We start from the raw sequence: 25,623 nt of genomic DNA, 5'->3' as shown, positions 1-25,623 counted from the left end.
TTTTCCGTGCATTGCGTTGTGTTTTATTTGAAATTTTTGGGCAACCAATGAATACTTTTATAACTTTTATCATTTAAGTAAAAATATCATTATGAAGAAGATGAAGATGAGGAAGAGAAAGAAAAGCATGTAGGCCAGGTGGAAGGAGAGAAGGAAAATTGAAGGTTTAGGATGTCATTAATAGAGGAAGGTGAGAAGAAAGAGGAATACGACGAAGATGGAGAAAAGAAGGAGAAAAAAACCTTATATATAGCGTTAGGACTCCGTCAATAGTAAGTGTATTTTGAACATTGACAAAGTCAAAGTTTTTGGGTAATTGATGAATTCCCCAAATGTAAGGAGTATTTTAAGAATTACGTCAAACCTCGAGGGTAACTAAGGAAATTTCCCTTTTAAATTTGATCTCAAACATAAGTCACACCGACCATTCTTTTTAGACTCTTTCTCAACAACCTCTTCCTCACATTCATTAAGTTGTTGCCATAATTCAGCTCACCTTCATTGTTAGAATCAATCATACTAGCCTTCATATGCACGCGATGCGTGCGTTAATTTCAAAATTTGTTATTCTATTAGATACTCCATTCGTACTTTATTTATGATAAAACTTAAATGTGAAAAATTCAACAGTCAGAGAAATTTAGAAATATTAATTCTCTAATGTAAAAAAATAAAAAGGTTGTGAGTGATTGTTAACATTAATTAATTTTTTGTGAATGAATATTGAACAGAAAGAACAAAAATAATGAGTTGGTTTAACTTAGAGGTGATCATTTTGGCCCGGCCCGCGAGCCCGGCCCGCTTTTTGGCCGGGTTTTGGGCAGAATTTTTGGGCCCGCGGGCCGGGCCGGGCCCGCTCATATTTTTTTGTCTTTGGGCGGGCTTTGGACAAGCCAAAAACGACTTTTTAGTCTATTTTTTGGCCCGGCCCGTTTTGGCCCGCTAATTTAGGCCCGAAATAGCGGGCTTTGGACACAAAAAATCGGCCCGAATTTAGGCCTGGCCCGGCCCGACCATTGGGCAAATTTTTTTGGCCGCGGCCCGGCCCGGCCCATGATCACCTCTAGTTTAACTGAATTAAAGAGTATCAAAGGTAGTGAATGTCCAGACTTTTCAGTGCACGTTATGTATGTCATCTTTTTTAATAAGGTATAGATATTTTGTCTATTTAATTTTTGATTGAAGTATTTGATGCATATACCATTTTAAACTTGTTTTAAATGGCAAGTTGGAAAGAGAATTTTTAAGTGATTTGCTTTTGTAATTTTTTTCATTCCATTAATTAGATCATTAAGGGTATTTTAGTCACTTCAAAAGAGGACACCACACCTCCTCCCTTGGCTTATATAATAGAGATAGATATCATCATCAATATCATCGCTATTTTAAGGTAAAGTAGGAATTTAAAACTTGTCAAGCTGTTTCTTAAATGCCAATGGTAAGTGAAGGTGTATTTTTCTTCCCTCATTTCTCTCCTTCCTCGTGTTTTCTCTCAAGATCTAGGGTTATGCTCACTAGTACGGAAAACCACGATTTGCGTCGGTTCTCAAACGATCAGAAAATCATTTGTGTCGGTTCTGGATCCAACGCTACATGCCTCGACACAAATTTGTCATACATGATTTGCGTCGGATTAGGACACAACGTTCTGAAAGTTGTTTTCTTTGGAATTTTGCTAATCCTTTGCAGTTGGTTGGTGTTGTTTGATTTCCTTGTCCAACAAAGTCGCTGACCAGATGGTTGACTCGCTATCTAAGCACCACTACGGACCATACTTTGCCGAAAGTAGTTTGTCGCACCAGTTTGTTGGTAGTATGCTAGTGTGTTGTGCGTCATGTATTAACCTCCTCAAACATAAAGTTATTTGATCTTGATGTGATCTATTTTTAATATTTAATATTAGCTCAACTTAAATAGATATGCAACTATTTATAATTCTAAAAATAATGAAGGATCGGAACCAAATTCACATTCAACCAATCTAATTTTATACGCGAAATTGGAGATTCACATATGGGATTTTTAATCAATTTCAAGTCTAAATTCAGGTAACTGGCTATATCACCCTTCCTTGGACCAAGGGGGACCATTAAATTGGCTCTATTTGACAATATTAGCTGAAAATAAATTGATAAAGTTGAAACTGATAAGGTAAGTAATCAGTTTAACTGTTTGGCAAAATTAGTTGCTTAAGTTGATAAATTATTTTGACAAAATAAATAATTTTCCAAAATATCAGTCACCTGATTTTAAAAAAGTAAAGATTTTAACTTATCATTTAAACACTACTAATTATTTTAATACATAAAATATATTAACACCTAATCATTTAATATAATTAAAATGCTTCCGAAAATAGAACCATTATACATTCTCCCTCTTGTTTTGACAGGACGGTACAATTATACATCTCAAAATATGGGGAATATGAGGAAAAACCACCGACAGAATCACTATAACCATGGCCCATTAACTATGAAGCCCACCTCTCAAATCCCTGAAGAATCCACCATTAGCGTACGATCTACGACCTAAAAGCATAAATGATAAAACCCATCACGTGAAACAACCAATCCAACCATGTGTCATCATTCATGCACCGCGCCACACACTATAATTAATTAAAACATTACCACTTCTTCCCCTAAAAAAACATCTAAAACCGAAGTCAAACAAATGTTACTATTTTCTTGACCTCTTGTTATTACATGACACAATTATCATCTTAATCAATTTTTAATCATATTTTAAGTGTTTATATTATTATATTTGCACTTTTTAAATGTTCAGTTTTTCTTGTAATGGGAATTAAAAAAATGTATATTAAGTTCGGAAAACAATTCCAACCCAGGGCAACTCTCAAGCCCAAATACTAGTTAAACAATAAAAATGCGTGATTTCAAAACTCGAACCCCTCATCTGTTATTTGATATGCTAAAGCACTCATCAACTACATTATAATACTCAATTGGTCTTTTTTCAAATAGAAATAATTTAAAAACAAGACAATATTTCTATTTTTAAAGATTCAAATACACGATGGTAAATAAATCGGGAATGTATTGCCCAGGACACGAACTAGCTACTACTTCTAAATCAAACGGCAAATCATACCGTCGTTATAACGTCATCAAATTATACCATCATGGGCCCACAGCCCACAAAGGCCCATCTATAAATAACCCCTTAATATCAACCCAAATAAATTTGACGGACCCGTTGATATTATAAACTTTTAAAACGGGCGGACACTCAAGAATTGCCCGCCGTCCACCCTCTTGCCCTAGCTCTTTTTTCTCTCTCCTCAATGTAAGCGCATTTCTCTTTCTCTCTCTTCATTTTTTTGAGCTCATTTTGATCATCATTATCAGATCTTCAACTGAATTTTTGAATCTGGTAATTTTCGATCAAAATTGCGAAGAAATCTTCATTGTTCGCTCAAATTCGATCTGTTTTGTTTGCGATTTTCAAAGATCTATCACATTTTTGTGATCGGAATTGTGTTTGAAAACAGATTCACGATTGAATCTGTTGATCGATTTTGAATTTGAATGAGAAGAAATTTACGTGATTGTTGTCGGTGATTTGATCTTTGACTTGTGAATTTTTGGTGGATTTTGGTGTAGATTTGTTGAAGAAAATGGGGCTCTCATTCACGAAGCTTTTCAGTCGCCTTTTCGCGAAGAAAGAAATGAGAATTTTAATGGTAGGTCTCGATGCGGCTGGTAAGACCACCATTTTGTATAAGCTTAAGCTTGGAGAGATTGTTACCACCATTCCTACCATCGGTAAGCTTTTTTCGCCATTATATTTGTCTTATATGTTCTGTTAAGTTTTTTTGTTGCTTATGTTACTGAGATTTAAGGATTAGAATTGTAAATTGGTGCAGATCAGAAGTGTTTTGTAGTCTGTGTATTATTTCATGTCTATTGATCCAAAATGTAAACATCTTTAGCCATTTTGAGTATAGTATAAAATGTAGTGTAATATACAATGGTTTAATGTTATTTTGATTTATGTGAAAATGTTGCATTAGTACTCCACATTGAGTTTATGAGTTATAATGCGGATCAATAGTGATTGGTTGATACTAAGATTTGGATCAAAAGTAATTAGGTGATACTAAGATCTTGGATCAGAGGGAGTATGCCGATGTCATTTTAACAGCACATTTGCTGGTAGTGCTGTAATGAAATGATACAATAGTGATTTGTTGATACTAAGATTTGGATCAAAAGTAATTAGGTGATACTAAGATCTTGGATCAGAGGGAGTATGCCGATGTCATTTTAACAGCACATTTGCTGGTAGTGCTGTAATGAAATGATCAATAAATTTATCTTGATCATGAAATGGTTGAACATTTCTCTTGATTTGTAGAGGGATGGGGGTAGGGTGAAAGAAGCAACCTAGATGAGGGAGAGGTGAAGGAGAGGTGAAGATCCTTTTAAATCTATCTTATTTTTCTTCGATTATTTTTTAGGTTATGATAGGATTTAGGTCCGTGAGGTATCGTCTTTTTAGAGTATTTCATGCCATCCTTATATGCTTCTCTGTCTTTATACATTCATGTTGTTGCTGTTGAAGTGATGATAGATGATGGTCTAGTGTTTCTGTAGATTTTCTACTTGTTACATCTGTTATACTTGCTTCTGTCATATGGATCATATTAAGGAGTATACTTTTTGCTTTGTGATTAGGTTTCAATGTTGAGACCGTGGAATACAAGAACATCAGCTTTACTGTGTGGGATGTTGGAGGTCAAGACAAGGTAATTATTTATTTAAATTTCTCAATAACTATCTTAGTTATCTCATTTTTATGTGCAATTAACTAGTAATGCTTTGTTAGAATTTTAAAGCGACACTAGTGTACATTGATATTTCAACTGACAAGTAATGTGGACACATAAATGTTTTGTTGACTTTTTGATTAATGTGAAATAATGCAACAATATGATACTTGGATATCTTTGTGCACGCATTATGTGTGTGTATTTCAGACTGAACATATGCTAGGATTCTGTTTCTTCTTGCTGTGCTTCTGTACGGTCTTGTGCTACTTCTTTTTGCTGTTTATCTCCAAAATTTACTTATAAAATTGTTTGCTATAAGTATCGGCACTTGTTTATGTTTTTCCTCTGTGAGGTGAGAAAAGGCTGTGTTATATGACCTACATCTTCTATTCAACGGCAATCAATACTAAGTAAATACTTATACTTGTGTGCTTATTGCCGGTCTTGTGCTGATTTCTTAATCCTCCATCAGCACTCAACAAAATCATAAGCTATAATGATTGCGCCACCTTGTAATATCTTTTTCCCTTCAATATGAATGAGGGAAGGTTATTCATGCTGTGGCTTACATTACTCATGATACCCTTATAAAATATAATTGAAGAAGTTGTGTAGCTGGAGGACTGGTTCCTACCTGTTTTTACTCTTTGAGTTCCAAGAAGGTGTATTCATTTTTGATGTGTATGCTTATTGACGGTCTTGTGCTGATTACTTATTGTTCCGTCAGTACATAACATAACAATAAGCAATATCAGTTGGTGCCGCCTCGTCTTTCAGTTTTCTCTTCGTTGTTGTAAGGGAAGGCTATCCATGCTGTGGCAGACATCAAATGTTGAATTTACTATAAACCTTGTTTCTGAAATATATTTGATTGAATTCTAGATGCACTTATCGTAAATTGTGCATGCTTATGGTCTTGTGCTGACGTTTCTTTTCTTGTCTGCACATAGCAAAAGCATAAGTTGTATTTTGTTTGCACCATATGTGTTGGGTTTCCTTCCGGATTTTGTAATCGAAGGTTCTTTTATGAAATGTGGCATATATCTCTTAATACCATGTTGCCCTGCTAATTTGTTGAAATTATTTTCAACATATTGTAATGCAACAATGCTTATTCATGGTCCAGTGCTGATTATATATCCTTGGTTGGCACTCTACGTTTTCATAAGCTAAATATATTTGGGCTTTTTTGTGAGTTCCCTTACTTTTTTTTATGTAAATGTGGAACTCATGATGCTGCTCACATTGCACATCAAGTTGCACATTAATTTAGCTCCACTGCGTTAATTTTGGTAGTAATACATGGGTTAAAATGTTGTCTCATTCATAATCTTGTGGAATATCCAGATCCGACCTCTATGGAGACATTACTTCCAAAACACCCAAGGTCTCATCTTTGTGGTGGATAGCAATGATCGTGATCGTGCTGTTGAGGCAAGGGATGAGCTGCACAGGATGTTGAATGAGGTGAGTATTGAACTAGGATTTGAGAGCTGAGGTTGAACATCTGTGTGATTGATGATTTTATCATCGTGTGATATCTTCTTGTGTAGGATGAGTTGAGAGATGCTGTCCTCCTGGTATTTGCTAACAAGCAAGATCTTCCAAATGCTATGACTGCTGCGGAGATTACTGATAAGCTTGGTCTCAACTCCCTTCGTCAGCGTCATTGGTAACTTAATTTTGTGCTTTTGCACTACACTATTTCCTTTCTCTACACGCCCTTGCTGGCTGTGACTGAATTTGAAGGGTTCCTAACTTTTAAATTTTGTATCTGCAGGTATATCCAGAGCACGTGCGCCACTTCTGGTGAAGGTCTCTACGAAGGACTGGACTGGCTGTCCAACAACATTGCTAGCAAGGTGGATTTCTAAACCTATAGAGATTTTATCATACAAATATGAAGTATTTTACATTTTTGCATTTTACTGAAATCTTTCTGTTCATTTGACAGGCTTAGATGGCAGGATATGCCCGGCTGAGCGTAGGATGAGAATATGTGTGGATTTTGCAGCACCTGTTCAAGTGGGAGATGATATTGAGCGTTTGGCATGTGTTTTTCTTTGTTGTGTTAAAAATCACAAGAGTTATTGTGTTAATGTGATTATGTTTATGAAGGTTTTGTTATGATCATAGAAATTGTTATATCAATACTTTTGTAGATTCAGAATAACTAAAATGTATCTCAGGAAAAGAGTTTGTTTCATGTTGATATATATACTGTGACGGTGATATTCTTTTGGAGCAAAACGATGGCAGTTCCATTTTATAGTTGTGTTATTGTAGCTTTGTAGGGACTCTAGGTTGATTAAAGTAGTGTTGGACTTTCGTCCATCTGATTTAGTTACTCTTATTAGTCACTGAAGAGTATTATTATTGTGATTACTGATTAGAGGCTAACTATTCATCTCCAGTAGCTGAATTTTTAGGATCTAGTTCACAACAGCTGTATAGCTCTTCTGGTTATCAAAACGTTACTCCCTATGTAACAAAGTACTAGCAACAATTGAATTTATTCTCTCTTACGAATAATACCTAATGTTGCTAGTAATCCATGAAGGAGGGAGTAATAATAATGGCTATATCAGCAGCTTGGATTATTATACTGTGGGAGGTGCCATTTTTATTCGATAAGGCCTAAAAATTGTGGAAGGATAGAATCAATGAAAGGGAAGATGGTCCATTGTAAAAGGTACCAGGAGTTGGTACTATTGAAGTGATTGGCAAAAGATCTACAACTAAGGCAAGTTTCAAACACCAAGTTGCACTACAAGGAAATTACAGTAAACCAATATAACCGAGCTCGAGTAGCGTTGCCTATCACTGATTAAGACGAATAAGTGATGGTTTAGATGAGATTCAGCATTTTTGAGCGTTTGGCATTTTTGAACCACGAAACGCTCAGTTACAATTTCGGTTTTAAGTGTAAAAAAGTCATTTTTTGTTCTTTTGAAGGCAATGTATAATTAGTATTAATTCTCCTGTGGTGACCTTGATGATCAAAGGACCAAGGAAAGAGAATTTGCGTGAAGAGTATGCTTTGATGATCAAACGTCAACATTGGCGTGGTTGGGAAGAGGATAGTTAGAGCTGGCAACCATGCCTCGGTGGTCAATTGTATGGATTTGCAGCTATTCTAGTGGATTTATGGGCTCCTAAGATACAAGGACTAGCTGTATGTTTGTCCATGGGATTTAACAACTCTTAATTATACTCTATTCGGGGCTTACTACTAGGGGTGCTTATTCGATCGAGCTGAGCCATAACTCTTGTTAGCTGGGCTCGAGTTCGAAGAACTTGCCGAACTGAGTTGGGAGCCTGGGACCGAGCCGAACTTTGACCAAGCGTTGATCGAAACCGTTATCGAGTTGTTCTCGAACAAGCTTGACCTAATTATCATCAGTTTACTCGTCTTTTTTTTATTTTTTTTTTGAGTTTATTCTTTGATAACAAAACAATTAACTTACTATTATTTAGTATATATATATATATATATATATATATATATATATATATATATATATATATATATATATATATATATATATATATATATATACATACATACATACATACATACATACATACATACATAATCATTATTTCCATATATAAAAAAGTAATCGAGCCTGTTCACGAGGTTTTTGATCCAAACTTGTTGTAACTCAGCTTGACTCGTTAAAGTCTCAAGCCGAACTTAAACTCGAGCCGAGCCACAAAGAGTCGAGCTCTGAACGAACTTTGATCGAGTTGAGTTCGAACTGTTCACGAACAGCTCAGGCTCACCCCTAATTACAACCAACCTATTTCTTGTTTAGCAAACGAAAATCTAGCCAAGTATATATTATAAATATATTTTTTAATGCAAAAATACCACATTCTCTCTTGCTTTTTACTAATTGAATGTGCACTTCTAAATAACAAGTACATCTGAAAAACAGGAGGAAGTAATTGGTTTAACCAATTCGTGTATTTCGTACTTAGCAGAAGGGGTGGGCAAATGCTAGCAGAATCCACCAGAAAACAGTAGCCAACCAATCTCAAACAATAGAAGTGGTAAATTGGACTAACTTGAAATTTCTTTCCATTCTACAAAAGGAATTCTCCCAAAAAGATATGCAAATTTATGCGTACAACAGAAAATAATGATAATAAGAAGAATAAGTCTCCCTGAATGCTATATGTGTAATGTGTAAACAGCCCGAAAAAATGGCAGCCTGCTTGTAGATAGCTTGTTGAAACAGTCATAGAACACCATCAAATCCACTAAATTTGATACATTGAATGAGTAGAGCTATTGTCTTAGGACTCTGTTAGAGCTGAAGGTGAAGTTCTCTTCACCAGCAAGAGTGGAATGCAGTCTACCAGCAGCCCATCCATTGTTAATTACACGAATAGCAGCATGAGCAGGATCACCGACGACTCTGCTTCCCTCAACTTGTTTCTCGAATTCTGGGAGCCCCTTTGCTTTTCTTTCTTTCCTTCTTTCTCTCTCCTCATCTCGTGCTTTCCTCAGCCAACTCTCCACCGTTCTCTGCAAGAAAACCATCAGAGGTCATCATTACTCCATTAAGCCAGAAGAGCTAAGAAATTGTAATCGACTTCTTCTCCCCCTCCCGTATTGGTGGTTTCAGGAGAGAGGGGATGGGGGGGGGACTAACCATTAGTGACATATTTGATATATCCTTAAGTTTGTCCATGGGCGTTGCTAATTGTAGCGTGCCCTGAGCTACGTAAACCTGCAGAAAAAGAAGTGTTAGTTAAGCCATTGCATCGTTCAGTTTTTTTTAAAAAAACTACTAAAAATAGTGTATCTATCACAAACTATTAGAGATTAACTAAACCCACAATATGTGTTGGCCAGTTCTCGAGCCCATCGAATATATGTGTTGCGTAGATGATTGTAGCACCCCTCTCTTCACATTCCTTCTTCAGAAACTTGAGAAGGTCAGCTCTTGCCAAGACATCAAGGTCAACAGTGATCTCATCAAGCAGAAGAACCTAGAAAAACAGGACAAGGGTTTAACTCAGCTGATAATAAGATATTTAAGGTAGCACCCAAGGTTAACTCTGAAATTTGAGCAACGGCAAGATATACCTTGAATGGCTTCAGGAGGCCCATACAGATTTGCACTCTTCTTCTCTGGCCATCGGATACATTGTGCATCCTCCAAGATAGATCGATGTCCAACACCTACTGACAAGAGAACAGATTAACACGTGAAGACCGTTCCATTCTTTTATGCTTATATTGCCTAATAAAAATGGACAAATCACCTTGCTAGAATCAAAATTACTGAATTACTGAGTCAAGTTGATGTGGCAGGTACATAACATATCCTCTAGATTTGGAAGATAAAAGCCAGAGAAGGGCATTTATATACATATATACAAGGAAAAAGATCTGACAAACAGATCAAGCGCCTTACTCCAAATGCCTGATCTGATTTCATTGGTTTGTAGACAATGACAAGCTTGAATTTGAGTTAGAGCTTAGAATTAGGACCAACTACCATAGAGCATGCTTAGCAAGGTACTAGGTCATTGATTGAATTAAGGAATTGGGTGAAAGAACGGTGACCATGTCACCAATGTGCTTGCTCTAAGAGAGAAGTGCGTTTAAAAATTGATGACTTTAAGGCAAGCTACTAACCTCTTCTAACCATATTACACATCTGATGCCGCCTTTTCTAGCTCAACATACACATTATCACCCTAAGGAAGCATGGAACAAAATGAAGTATCCTGCTTTCCTACGATCTACAATATCCATCAAGCATATAATGAATCATAAGGTTTTCCGTAAATGTCTTGGGTGAAAAAGAGGACAGGTTACTCTCATATGGTAAAAAGAAGGGAGCTCCTGATTCCAGGGAGGAGGCTGTATGACACAAAAAGTAAAAAGAAAATATTCAGAGTTACTGGTCGGCAATCGGTCATCAGAGTTTCCGAGAACTTCTGCAAAGTTTCAACTCTTAGCAACTCTTAGCAAGCTGAAGCTTAAGCGGTCAAAGGTAAGGTTTATAATCCTTTACCGAATCCTCAGAGGTTGTATGTCCAAAGCACTTAAGTTGATGATATTTTGTATACTGAACTTCTATACATCGCCCTACTATTACTTAAAATCGCCCAAAAAAAAATTTAAAATTACATTTATAACCTTTTTCTTTTCTATTCTTAAATGACCACCACCACTCACCTCCTATTGGCTACCACCACCACCACTCATCTCCTATTGGCTGCCACCACCACCCACCCACCTCACTCCACCATCCTCACCTCCATTTGAATCACCCTTCTCTCTCCTTCTTCAACACCATGTGTACCACCACCCATCCACCTCATTCCACCACCCTCACCTCCACTTCTTTCGTCGCACACAACCACCATCATCTATTTTCCCACTGCCACCTACGACGTCCACCACCTCCACCTCCACGCACACGCTGAAGAAAACTCAATTTTTTTTTAAAATGCGAACGTCCGGCCAGGACGTTCGCCCCATGGTTCGAACGTCCGGCCAGGACGTTCTGGCCATGGGGCGATCCCATGGGGCGAACGTCCTGGCCGGACGTTCGCATTTTAAAAAAAAATTGAGTTTTCAATAATAATGTGCTGCTGTTGAAAGATTCAAGATCAGAGTTTACACTCTTCTTGCAAGGTACAAAATTTTAGCATAAAGTAGAACCAAGCTTGCATACTTAGAAGTACGAACTTTACATGTTAACATGCTTATCACATACCGTTGGGAAGTAATAATGAATATAATTTGAAGAACACTGTACCAGAGTCCGTAATAAGCAAGTTCTAAGAAATTCAAGTCCAAGATGTCAAACAAAAACAATAGCAGTTGTAGAAGGATAACGATGAGTCCAAATACAATGAAAGCTGAACAAGAAATTCAATGCCGAACGTTTGCATTTTAAAAAAAATTGAGTTTTTTTCAGCGTGTGAGTGGAGATGGAGGTGGTGGACGTCGCAGGTGGCAGTGGGAAAATAGGTGGTGGGGGTGGTGCGTGGTGTGGAAAAAGAAGAGGGTGACACGGCAGTGGTGGTGGTGGGGGTGGTGGGTGGTGTGAAAAAGAGGACAGGGTGAAAGGGCAGTGGTGGGGGTGGTGGGTGGTGGAAAAGAGGAAAGGGTAAAATTGTCTATAAAAATAAATTTTGGGCGATTTTAAGTAATTTCATGGCGATGTTTAACAATCCCCTTTGTATAAGATGGACAGAAAAACAAGAGAGGAACATTACGATTCAATAAGTCACCGCATATGAAAATAGGACTAAAATCACATTCGGAAAATAATGGGGGAAACCAACCAAATGAACCTTGGTTGTCGTCTGTGTTCAAACAAAAATAGGCTCCTTAATATTGCGTGAAGCAACATGAAAAAAGGAACTCTAGTGGAAATGAAGCAACGCAAAGTAAGGAGATGTTACTGAGCAGGAGAAGAGTGAAGAAAACTATATAATGCTTCCCAAATTGTGGTATGAGAAATATGAAGACCTATGTGCAAATAATTAAATCAAGAGCTTAACAGGAAACAATCTAGTTAAGTGCAACCGGCACTGAGTAGATTTTTCTAAAAATTAATCCTAGAATAAGAGAAATGCCAGATAACACAAAGCTTGGCTCCCTTACAATTCTGGCGGATCATTCTAGTTTAAGTCCAATTTGAAGGATGAGGTAGATTATATAGACATTGTTTGCTCTAATATGCACTAAAAATTGTACCTGAGAAAGAAGATCTACTTCTTAAACCAACAAAAATGCTTGGGCTGTTAGAACGGTCAAGAAAAGCAGGGAAGAAGATGAAATACCTCCTCTATCTATCCCCAATGAGATCCTAAAAGCTCCAATATCAAGTTATATGGTTACTAGGTCTGAAAGCTGACCCTGGACAACTTCATCCCTAGTCATTGGATATGTACCATTCACTAAGGCCATGAATAAAGTATGTTTTAGACAGGAAGAGAGATAGAGTCATGAAGAAGAATTGCCAAATTCATGCAATAACCTGCATACGTTAAATCATCCTGTAGATGTGCAGAACCACAGGAGGAATATAACATGAAAAGGGTAAGACAAAAGTAGATCAAAGCACAAGGACCAGTCATCAGTTGGTGCAGCAAGCTCCTTTAGAGTTGCATAGATATCTTAAGCTCTAGAAAAGTTATAATCTTATCTCTCAATCTCTACCCCCAACCTCAAGAGAAATGATAAAAGATCACGAGGTTACATGATGTGGAGAACAGCAATCAACAAGCATACCTTTAGTTGCATTACTCTATCGAGAGCATGGATTCAAAATGTCATTGCAATAGGTTTATAATCACAGTAGCCAAAAGAGGCTTTCTATTTATCCATGTAACTTTGCAGGACTATAATCTGCTCCTCTGGTTCCAGGTGAAAAAAAAAAAACTACAGTTAATTCAAAACTAGGGGTTTCATGGATCTTCAGGACTAAACTCTAGACTGTTTGAGATCACCATCCACCTAGTTTTTTTACCCTCGCTCTATCTCGAGATCTATTTCTATTTTCTTTTCCTTTTTCTTTGGGGGTGGGTGGACTCATCTACAATAACCATTGATTAATTGCTAAAAGACATTGGCTTTCAAGTAAAAACAGGAGATGCTAAAATGATTATTAGACGCACTAACCCCACCACTCTTTCACCAATACTGACAAATGAATTTGCGCTCATGTCAAAAAAATAAATGAAAAGGCAGCATCATTAACATGTCAAATATATAGTTTTCTTCTTCAATGTACCTTGATTAGTTCAGCCCTTCTTGCAGGATCTACACCGCCTACTCCAAATATCATTTTCTCAGCAGAAATATCCATCTGTATAGAAACCTCAAATCCAGCAAAAGCAACATCTCGCTTCCACTACACAGACAATATTGATCTTGTAAAGGAACTGCATAGCTATCACAAGTATGTCTGAGTCCTTTGCAAACACGTATAAACTCATCACAAACTAATAACTTGAAATTCTTCTGAGTCACTTTTCCTCGAATTAAATTCAAGCTATAGAAATAAACAGCATCTACATATCCATTTCCAAGTGACAATATAAATTTGAAATTTTAAATCAAAGAGGAGAACAAAATCTTTTCATTGAATCAATATTACCACAATAAAGCACAAATTACCAAACACAACAGTGAAAAGCTCCGGATAAAACTCGGTTGACCCAGTACATAATTTACCCACTACTGATAGAATTTTAAGGTAAAGTTTGAATTCAACTCAACATTAACCGTTATTCTTAAATGATCTACTTGGAGTTGTAATCCATCCGGTGGCTAGATGTAGCTATGTCCAGCAAGCTACTAGCATTATGGTAAATGTGATACATTTAATAACTAAGCATTAAGCCATTAATAACACCCATTGATGCATAATTTTGTCATTAATTTACCCTAAACTAGTACCATCTCCAATTCTCCTTCCGTTTCAAATATAAGACATTCACGCTTTAAATTTTCTTTTACTATAATAACGTTATTTTTAAAATTTTTCTATTAACATAAATTAAGATTAAGAGTAATTAACAAAAAGTTCGACCTCGAACATCGGGCGTGTCTTATATTTTGAAAGGAGGTGGTAGAAAAAACAGCTAAGAAATAATAAAGAGAGGAGTAAAATGAAATAGCAAACCTCTCCACCAAGATAACACAAATCACCCGAAGAAGTTAAATTGGTATCATGAAAAGCGGATCGCCCGAGAACCCGAACCATGTGAGGCTCAACCATATGTTTCCCACCTAATATCTTCAGTATCGTCGTTTTCCCTAAAACAAAAAAAAAGCAATGTCAAGTGAATTTAAAATGGAGGAGAGAAAAAGATGAAATCTTGGTGTTTACGAAGAATCGAACCTGCGCCATTGGCGCCCACAAGAAGGGATCGATCACCGGCGAAGAGGGAAAGGTTGAAGTCTTTAATTAGAGGGGTGGACCCCGGTGGTGGGTGACCGTCGATTCCTGGGTACGTGAATGCTAGGCCGTTGATCTCGACCGTTGGTGATGGTGATGGTGTTGGTGTGTCTGCCATTGATATGGGAGTTTTGGTAGTTGGGTGGGTCGGTAAAGTATGAGCGCCAAAAATGGAGAAAATTAGAGAGAGATTTATAAGAATGTAAAGACAAATAAGGGGGTGGAATGTTGAGGCGTGGCAATTGTATGACCTCTCGGTCACAAAATGACTTGCGCGCGCGCTTAGTGGTAGGTTTGGAGGTGAAACGGTACGTGGTACATCTGGATGTATAATTAATACATTATTAAGTACGTGAGGTTAGATGAGGAGGAGGTAGTAGATCAGTGAAGTATCACCTCGAATTTCAGAGTATTACCCATGTTTCGTAGACTAGTAACCTAATAGAGGTTGATCTTCGGACCAATTATCTTTTCTAATAAAAAAAGTGAAGTCCTAAAAATGTGGGATAATAACATATATGTTGTGTTATTGCTTTTTAGTTGTCGTTGTTGTTTACTTTTAGGGTTCTATTGTAACTCATTAAGGTTTTTTTTTCCACGGTTAGATGAGGGTGAAGTTGATATTTTACTATAGCTAGCCAAATCAATTTAATGTTTTTGATTTTATGAAACTAAAGTTGGTGGTTCACGATTTTCAATCTTAGTTTTAGTTGGGATGATTTTATTAAATGACGATGTTTATATTCTTAAAGCATATGCTAACTCCCCAAGTCCTTCATTGAAAAAGGCCCTTGTGCTTCACCGCGAAATTTGGTTGAGGTGGAGAAAGGATGGATATAAGATTTCACTTGATAGCTAGGTACTTTAATAAACTGATGATTTGTCGATTAGATAACCAATGTTGGATACTTTGTTTCATCTCATTTAGTTCCGGACAGAAAATTAATTATGAAAAATCGGAGGTGTCTTTTAGCAGAGGAGTCAGCATCAACCAAAGAGAAGCTTTGACAAATATTTTGAGCATGAGACAGGTGGATCGACATGGAAAGTATCTTGGTATCCCTTCTATTTTGGGGTGTTTGAAAAAACTTCTTTTCGAATCTCTATTGGATAGAATTTGGAAGAAACTCCAAGGTTGAAAGGAGAAACTATTGTCAAGATTAGGCAAAGAAATTTTACTGAAATCAGTCATTCAAGCTATTCCCACTTATTTGATGGGAGTTTATAAACTCCCTAGTTCAGTTATTCAAAAAATTCATTCGGCATGGCACGGTTCTGGTGGGGCTGTTCAGATTCTCACAGGAAGATTCACTGGAAGAGTTGGGAGTCATTGTGTACTCTAAAATGTTTTGGCGGTATGGGATTCAGGATCTTAAAGTTTTTAATGATGCCCTTCTTGGTCGGCAAGCTTGGAGGTTAGTTCGGGAACCATAATCGCTTTTTGCTAGAGTTATGAGGGCAAAATACTACCCAATTATTGTGACTTTTTGGAAGCTTCGCTTGGGCATTCTTGTAGCTACTCTTGGAGCAGCATTTGGAGCTCTAAAGCTCTTATTAAAGAAGGCGTAGTTTGGAGAATTGGTAATGGGGCTCAAGTGAAGATATGGGACGACCCTTGGGTTGTTGATGATGATGGAAGATTCCTGTCTAGTGGCCGAAATAATGAGCTCACCATGGTTATTAGGGACTTAATTGATTTTGAAAGAAAAGAGTGGAAGCTTGATTTAATTGAAGATAATTTTAATGCGAGAGATGTGAAATGTATTCTCAGCACCCCCTAAGTTCAACTGCCATGAAAAATGAACTTATTTGGGCTTACACCAAAAATGCTTGTTATTTGGTGAAAACCGCTTATATGCTTGGGAGAGGTGGGAGTCTTGACAATTTTCATTAGGTGTGGGTGGATATTGGGTGTATGGATGTGAGTCCTAAGGTGAGGCATTTCTTGTGGCGCATGTGTACGAATACACTTCCGTTCGTGGCCTCCTAACCCAGCGACATTTGACCAAGACAACTCATGTCCTTGCCTCCTTGGGGTTGCGGCCAAGCTGAATCACAGGTGCATTCTATCATTAATTGCCTTTGTATGCTAGATTTATGGATTGACAGCGGTTGTGACGAGCTGCGGCAGCGAGCACTGGATTCATCTATGTGTGATGCTCTAGTGAGTTGGCGTGAGGTTGATAGCAAAATCAGGATCAAAGGTGCTTTTCTTGCTTGGTGCATTTGGGGAGCTCACAATTCCATGGTGTTCAACAACATGGCGACGACTCACAATGTTCTGCTAGCCCGAGTTTCAAGATGGGTCGATGAACATGGCTCGTATGTGAAGCAGATTCATTCTTCTCATGTGTCTTCCTCAAGCACACTAGTACAAAAACATTGATTTGCGTCCCCTGATTTGCATCGCACTGAAACGGAAATGACGCAAAAGGGTCATTTGCGTCGCACGCGAAGAAGAGTGCGACGCACATCATATGTAAGTGAGCACCAATATGAGCTATATGCGTCGCATATACCATAGGTGCGTTGCAAGAACCCAATGTGCGTCGGACCTGCAGGAACATGCGACGCAAATCGAGAACCCAATGTGCGTCGCATGTTACTTTAGCGCATTGCAAAAACCCAATTTGCGTCGGACTCCATGACCCGTCCGACGCAGTCGCGGCCCATTAACCCGCGTGAATTTCAGGGTTCCATTTCACTCTCACTCACTCCTATTAAACCTAAACCCATTTACTCTCCGCGTGAATTTCAGGGTTCCATTTCACTCTCACTCACTCCTATCACTCTCCTCTCTCTTCCCCTCACTCACTACGGGGGTGTTTGGTTGGGGTATTTTTAATGGAATGGAATGACATCCATTCCATTGTTTGGTTGGGCATATTTAGGGTAGAGTCTCATACCCATGGGTATCTATCTCCACCCCATCCCCCTAGAATCCCGATCTCCCCTCCCCCCTAAGTTTCTAACTCCATTCCACTCAAGTTTCAAACCCTAATTTTTGTGGAAGGGGGAGAGAGGGGTTAAACCCTAGACAAGAGAAGCCACCTTTTCCGACCACCGACCGACCGGCGAACATCTTATTTGCAGAAGGTATTCTATGAATTTTCATTTTTTTCATCTTTTTGCCTCTGGTAGAATATTTGCGCATAAGTTTGGTGTAATATACAATGGTTGGCATCTTTCATTTTTTGCATATGTTTGTCCAGGTGTTTCAATAAGTTTGGTGTAATATACAATGATTTTGTTTAGACTTTGATTACATCTTTTTTTTTGTCGCTTGATAGAAGTTGTGCCACCAAATTTCTTTACTGTATTGATATGGCTACTTGGATCTGGATGCAAGTTGTAAAGTGTATATATATATATATATATATATATATATATATACACACACACACACATATAGCTGGTACAATTATATTAAAATAAAAACTGAATGCAGAATCCATTCCAAAAGTGAACCAAACAGCAGAAATGGACATTGAATCCATTACAGGATTGAACCAAACAATTTGAAACTGGTATGGGATTCTGGATCCATACCACCCTGGTATGGATATCCATACCAGGATGGTATGGGATATCCATACCATTCCATTCCAGTTTTCTGAACCAAACAGGCCCTACATTTCTTTCAGATCCGTGGTTCTCTCTCTTCTCTCTCTCTTCTCTCTCTCCCTCCCTCACTCACTCCATTTCACGGTCCCATTTCGTTCATTCAGCACTACAAGACTACTGATTTCGTGAAATATCTTTCGTTCCCTCACTCACTTCATTTCCTTCGTTCGTTCGTGAATTGGAATCGTTTTTGTTTTATGAGTCTACTGATTTCGTTCTTCGCACTCCAAGACTAAGGTAACATGTTTATTTTTCGTTTTTCTTCTTTTTTGCATGTATTAATTTTTAGTTATTTGCCATTTTTTTTCAGATCTGTTTGAAGACCGTCTTTTTTTCGACATTTCTTCGCTTTTCCAGTTCGAATTTCCAGAAATTTAACAAAGAACAACTGAGGAAGAGTCATAAATTCCAGAAATTTCGTGACTATCAGTTCGAACACTTCTTCGTTTGTTTAGATCTGATTTTGTTGATTTTTAGGTTTAATTTTTTATCTTAGTGTTGTAATTTTTAGATCTGACAAAGAACAAAATTGAAGAACAATAATATTTTATTTTTGTTCAATTTTTATTTTCAATTTCGTTTTATTTTTGTTCAGTTTTTAGATCTGATTTTGTTTTATTTTCGTTCATGTGTTTCATTCTGTTTTGACAAATGTTGTAATTCTGTTTCATCCATGTTGTATAATATAATTTTGACATTTTTAGATCTAGTTTTATTTTCGTTCAGTTTTATTTTCGTTCAGTTTTATTTTCGTTCATATGTTGTCATTCTGTAATTTAGATCTGGTTAATGGTGAAATAGATTTTCGTTTTTTTTTTTGATAAATGAGCCATTTGCGTCGGATGTGGCCCTCCATCCGACGCAAAGCCTACTTTTTTTAAAAAAAAATGAAGCATATGCGTCGCACATGGCCAATGGTGCGACGCAGATGCGTGATGTGCGTCGCACCATTGGCCATGTGCGACGCACATTTCATGGGCTGCTGGGGATTGGGGGCTGGGGATTGATAATGTGCGTCGCACCGTATATAGGGTGCGACGCAAATAGCACAACCATCTGCGTCACTCGTCATACGACGCAGATCATGTTTGGGCTATCTGCGTCGAGGCCTTTGGCGTCGGACCTATGTGCGACGCAAATAGGCGCCTCACATCCGACACAAATTGCCTTTTCTGTACTAGTGGCACCAACTCTCGTATTTGGTCTGCCCCACCCAAGGATGTTGTCAAACTTAATGTTGATGCTTCCCTTGCTGTTGAGGGTTGGGTAGGATTGGGAGCCATTGCACGTGACTCATTTGGGCGTATTTTGTTTGCTGCCACACGAAGGGTTCGTGCCCATTGGTCGGTAGAAGTAGCCGAAGCTAAGTGTAATCCCCCACATTTTTAAAGGATTTTCATAAATATATTAAGTTATTTATGTAATTATATTAAATCCAAATGAGTTTGGAAAATGATTTGACTTTTAAAAAGGGTTGACTATTTTAAAAGTCAACTAAAAATATTTTTCTAAGCTTAATAAAGTTTGTAATATTTTAATTAAGCGTGTTTTAAATAAGAGTTTAATTATTAAAAGTATATTTGAAAAGAAACTTAATGGAATCGAAAGCCCAAAAGAAATAAAAAGGGAAAGGATAATTTGATGACTAAAGTCCTAACAAGCCCATCTTGTTAGTCATCAAAGTTTTAATTATTGAATTCCTTTTCCTAAGCCCAATAGGATTAGCCTATTGTTTTAATTATTGAATTCCTTTTCCTAAGCCCAATAGGATTAGCCTATTTAAATATCCTAAAACCCGAATTTTTGCCCTACACTTATTTTCTCTCTCCTCACTTGCACGTGATCTTTGAGCCTCCTCTCCCACTCGACATTTTCTCTCTCTTCTTCCTCTTGAGCGTGACTTTCATCTTTCTCTCAAAAATTGTTTCTTCTTCGCTAAGTAACGTTTCTTGTTGAACAAGAAACGTCACAAACTATTTTTGAAGCCGAAAAAGCTGCTGCCGCCGGTCCTTGCTGCTGTTCAGTCCGGCGCCCTCTTTCCTCCTCTTATTTTGGTTGTTTTCTTTACTTCTCCTTTAAGATTCCATTAAAGTTCTAATTTTTATTGTTATTTTATTATTATTTGCATGATTACGATTTGAGTTATTATTTTTATTATGAAATATATTTTTCGGATCATATGTATAAAAGAAAAATTTCAGATTTATTATTTTTATTTTAATCATGAAAGATGTGATTTTTAGGGTTTTAAATCACTAGAAATCGATATTTAGAGTATGAATATGATTTTGATTGGAATACGATTTTTATATTCATTTAAAATATTTTCAGAAGGTTTAGAAAATTTTATAGTTGCTGGAAATTCAGAAAGTTAATATTTTAAGGTTTTTAATGGTTTTTAATCACTAGAATAGTTTATCTATACTAGGGATTAAAAATAATGAGAGTTTAAATTATAAAAACGATTTTTAAAGAAGTTTAAAAGGGTTTGGGACGTTTTAAAGTTGCTGTATTTTTTTAGTACAAGTATTTACTCGATTTCTTGGTTGTTTTAGGCGGAGAATTCACTGTAGGGGACTTTTAGTGCTTAAAAGTGGCCTACCGTTACGTTTATACGAGGTACGTACATAGTCTACGTGCTAAATGGTTAGAAACATGCTCTAGGGATGTTTTTAATTTGTAGTATCATGTATAGGACCTTGTAGTTCATATATATGATTTACTGAGATGGCTTTACATGTTATTTGCTTGTATGCTACATGTAAACTAAGAATATGTTTAAGTATGCATTTTTGTATGGAAGTTTGATGCAAGCAACTAAGTTTAGTTTGGTATTAATTCGTGAGTGAATTAAGTAAGTAAATTGGAATCATGGATTCTTTGAGTTATCTATTTATCTTATAAGAACCGAGGATCTTATTTGGTAATTTTGAGTTATACCTATATAAAGGTACAGTTTACTGTTGGCTAGGTTCAACAGGCAAGTTAGTAAAGAATAAAAGAAGTTAAAAGAGTCTTGGATGCTAAGTTGTGAACACTTATTAATTCTAAGATTAAAAAGGAGTTTTGTGATGTTATGTGATTAGTAGTTGTGAGTATTATGTGCTTGGTTGGTGTCAACACAAGTATAACATGAATGCAACGTAAAGTGAAACGAGAATAGGTTATAGACTTTAGACTGGTGCACGTCTAGAGTTGGACACTAAGGTTGGAGTACATAGTCCGCCGTGATATGTATTCTCGAGGTTGGATTGATCACCATTCCTCTTTAGTCTAAAGGTTCCTCGATATCGTAGGTCATTCTGGTTTACGGAGTCATGACCGTATTTCCTATTTCAGAAAAGTCAACTCGTCCCAATAACTATTCCATTTAAAGAAGAACTAAAAGTTAGAGTCTAGTTCAGTAAGAGTCATCTGCAGTTGTTATATTATTATTGTTATTTTATTCTACAAGTTGTGTTGTAGTATCATGTTTAGGATTATTGTTGTCTGATATGTAGTACTCAGCTTTGCTGATTACGTGCTTGTCTGTGTTTGTGATCATGGCTTTGCCTATTGATCCTGTGGTGATCCTTCGGGGAGCAGAGTCAAGAAAGCATTGACATTACAGGTTCGAAGATGCATACCATTGGGAATCTGGAATGGAGAGGCTTTTGTGATAGTAGTATTTAAGTTGTTTCTAGGAGTTTATATTTTCAGACTTTAGCTTTGAGTTGGTGTGTTTCAGTTCAAACATTGTTTGACTCTTATTTCATAAGTTTAATAAAGTTGGTTTTGTTTTAGTAAGTTTTCCGCTGCAAAATTCTGAGTAAGCCGAAACGTTATCACACGGGCGATAATGCCTGGGTAATTCTCTAAGTTTTATATTATCAAGTATTTTCTAGAAAGAGAGAATTATCGGGGTGTTACACTAAGGCTATAGAAATGGTTGTCCGTCTTGGTCGAATATTCGACTTGCAAGATGTTATGTTGGAATCCGATTGTCAAACAGTCATTAACCGTCTCTCAAAGCATGCCATTTATCTCGCGAATCTTGATCTTGTCCTGCACAATATTCTTTCTTCTAGTATGCATTATTCCCCCATTGTATGGTCACATGTTAAACGTGACGGTAACTTTGTAGCCCATAATTTAGCTAAACTCATCCCTTTTGGAGTTGAGTAAATTTGGGAGAACCACTCTCCTATGGAGGTGGCTCCTTATGTTTTGATGGATTCGTCATCAATGAAGTAATAATATCATGCTTTTCCCCTAAAAACAAAAAACAAAAACTCCGCAAGTCCTTCATTGAAAAAGGCCCTTGTGCTTCACCACGAAATTTGGTTGAGGTGGAGAAAGGTTGGATATAAGATTTCACTTGATAGCTAGATACTTTAATAAACTGATGATTTGTTGATTAGATAACCAATGTTGGATACTTTGTTTCATCTATCAATTGTTTTATTGTTTCTACCTTATCCTCTATTCTTGTATTTGATGCTTTGTGATTGATCCTTTTTTTTTAGAAAGGAAAGAAAGAACTAGGGAGAATCCCAAGAGTTGGGCCACCCTAAAGCATCCTTGCGGATGATTAAAGCAAAGGGTAAATCGGTAACATCAAACCACTATGTCGTGGTGGACGTCGAATGTCCACGATGCGCCATCCAATCCGCAACCGCTTTTGCTTCCCTAACACATGACAAATTTGAACATCCTCAAAATGACACAAATCATTTCCTGTATCTAAGATGATGGAATGGATCATCCATAGAATCTTCCAAATCTGCTTAATAGAGTTAATGACAGCCAAGTTGTCACCTTCAATAAAATTTTTGTCAATACCTAAAGACCTAGCCCCTCTAATACCTTCCCGAAGGCCCCTAGCCTCCGCCACCAGAATAGAATCCGAATCATCTAAAGTCCCCGCACCACAAAGCAGAACTTTACCTTCAGAATCCCGAATAACAAAACCAAAAGCCGCTTGACCACTATCCAGTTTAGATCCATTAAAATTAACCTTATAATAGTCACTAGGAGGGGTGGACCAACTTACCTGATCATGCATTTTTGCCTTATTTTTCTGCCTATTAAGGGAAGTAACCTGAGCATCAACAATATCAACCACATTCTCCGAAATATTAATTTATTGCACATATGCTCTAATCATCATACTAACCTTAAATGGGGAACAATTTTCCTGCCGGAAGATCACCCCATTGCGAGTATACCACACAAACCACCAAGTCATAGCCAGACACTCAACCTAGGACACTGAGAAGGAAGCTTTCAAATTTTGAAAAAAACTAGGAAAGGGGACACCATCCTCAATTATAGGAGGGGCAACCCACTTCAGTTGGGATTGAAGCTCCTCAAAGACATCAATAATAAAAGGACACTTAGAGAAAAGATAAGTTGTGTCTTCCGAGTGATGATTACAGAATATACACTACATAGGAAGAAAGACATGACTTAATTCTAAAAAGGGGAGGTTCCGATTTTATTTTATTTATTTAGTTTTTTTTTTAAAAAAAGGCAAAGAGGATCTTGGATTTTGGAACTAATGCATCTTTAATATAGCAAAAAAATAAAAGACTAACCTACCCCCTTTGAATATTAACCCCAACAACAAAAGTGGATCATTATTACTACTTATTCCGCACCTCACAACCCTCCTCTCATCTAACTCCTGACCATATCGGATACCCTGACGCCCAACACTAGCAACCCTTACCCTCCTTATAAATTTGAGTCAACCCAAAAAACTTGTCCTTGTTAGCTTTATTCTTTTGGACCGAATTAGTCTGAATTGAGCTGAAATGAAATGAATTTGTCTGAACTGAACTAGAAAGAATGAAAATTATGAGAGAAAATTAACTGAAATGATCTGATCTGAACTGAAATGAATTTGTCTGAAATGAACTGAGTTTTTATTAATTTAGTCCAAAAGAACAGAGCCTAAGTCTTATTGGCCGAGGAGATATATGTAATGGATTTTATATTTTCACTTTTTGTTAATTGTTTTTTAATTATAAAAAAGATAAAATTAACCATAATTGAGTTCTGTGGTGATCCTTCGGGGGAGCAGAGTCAAGAAAGCATTGACATTACAGGTTCGAAGATGCATACCATTGGGGAATCTGGAATGGAGAGGCTTTTGTGATAGTAGTATTTAAGTTGTTTCTAGGAGTTTATATTTTCAGACTTTAGCTTTAAGTTGGTGTGTTTCAGTTCAAACATTGTTTGACTCTTATTTCATAAGTTTAATAAAGTTGGTTTTGTTTTAGTAAGTTTTCCGCTGCAAAATTCTGAGTAAGCCGAAACGTTATCACACGGGCGATAATGCCTGGGTAATTCTCTAAGTTTTATATTATAAGTATTTTCTAGAAAGAGAGAATTATCGGGGTGTTACAAAGTGGTATCGAGCTTTAGGTTAGTTTAAGACTTATAGGCGCCTAACTAACTAGCTTATTAAGTGACTTTAGCTTCTTAAGTTACCTAGCTTATTGATTATTTGAAGGAAACCTTAGTATTGCTCCTACGTTTCTTTCGAAAGATGAACACAAATATTTTGAGGATCAAAATTTTTTTTTTAGAACCGAAATTTTTTTTTTTGGAAATAAGGTTCGAAAATCTCGTTTTCCGAAAGTCGAGGAGTTCGAAATTTTTTGTCGTTTTCGTTTTTTTCGGAAATTTTTTTAGGAGCCGAATAAAAAAAAAAAAAAAAATTTGTGTCGAGTAAAATTTTTTTTCGAATGTCTTAGTTCGAAATTTTTTTTTAGAAAATTTATTTAGGCACAAAAGTAATGTTATTATAAAAAGTGCCTGCATTATTTTCATACCTTTAAGGGTTTACAACATGACATTGTGAGAATGGGTAGTATAGGAAGGGCATATAGGATAAAAATATTATATGCCTGCATTGAAAATTTAGTTCAGCATCATTATAAATTTTCTTCCCTGCAAATAAGTGCATTATTATTTTTCTTCCCTACTAACGATGCATGAATGTTTTCTTTCCTGCTAATTGTTATATCCTTTGCCTATTAAAGTGTTATATTTTCATGCTTTTGTTTTCTTATTCTTTGATTCTTGGTGGGAATACGTTAAGGAAGAGTGCTAAACCTTTTGGGTTATTGTGATGTAGCTCTACTATTATGGCTGCAAATTTAGGAAACTACTTTAACCCTATCGTCCTGACTGACGATGAAGACGACGACCATCATCCACCCATTGACCATAGAGAATATGAAGAACTGCATTGGATAATGCGTCGCATCTTGAGGA

The 25,623-nt window shown here is 36.8% G+C and overlaps 2 protein-coding genes across 2 annotated transcripts; one reads left to right on the top strand and one right to left on the bottom strand.

Annotated features, from left to right (window-relative positions):
* Nucleotides 1-3,181: 3,181 nt before the first annotated feature.
* Nucleotides 3,182-7,045, top strand: LOC104890669 (ADP-ribosylation factor). Its single transcript, XM_010676247.3, has 7 exons — nucleotides 3,182-3,309; nucleotides 3,627-3,788; nucleotides 4,701-4,771; nucleotides 6,143-6,262; nucleotides 6,349-6,467; nucleotides 6,576-6,657; nucleotides 6,750-7,045. The coding sequence occupies exons 2-7, from the start codon at nucleotides 3,641-3,643 to the stop codon at nucleotides 6,753-6,755; spliced, it is 546 nt and encodes a 181-aa protein (XP_010674549.1). The 5' UTR covers nucleotides 3,182-3,309; nucleotides 3,627-3,640; the 3' UTR covers nucleotides 6,756-7,045.
* Nucleotides 7,046-8,835: 1,790 nt separating this feature from the next.
* On the bottom strand, nucleotides 8,836-14,976 carry LOC104890670 (ABC transporter I family member 20). Its single transcript, XM_010676248.4, has 7 exons — nucleotides 14,680-14,976; nucleotides 14,461-14,594; nucleotides 13,567-13,686; nucleotides 9,894-9,989; nucleotides 9,644-9,796; nucleotides 9,457-9,534; nucleotides 8,836-9,329 (listed from the first exon to the last, which is right to left on the bottom strand). The coding sequence occupies exons 1-7, from the start codon at nucleotides 14,852-14,854 to the stop codon at nucleotides 9,090-9,092; spliced, it is 996 nt and encodes a 331-aa protein (XP_010674550.1). The 5' UTR covers nucleotides 14,855-14,976; the 3' UTR covers nucleotides 8,836-9,089.
* Nucleotides 14,977-25,623: the final 10,647 nt, after the last annotated feature.

Source organism: Beta vulgaris, chromosome 4 (assembly GCF_026745355.1).
Source record: "Beta vulgaris subsp. vulgaris cultivar EL10 chromosome 4, EL10.2, whole genome shotgun sequence".
NCBI lineage: Eukaryota > Viridiplantae > Streptophyta > Magnoliopsida > Caryophyllales > Amaranthaceae > Beta > Beta vulgaris.
Note: the sequence above shows the minus strand (reverse complement) of the source record. Positions and strands in the feature narration are given on the sequence as shown.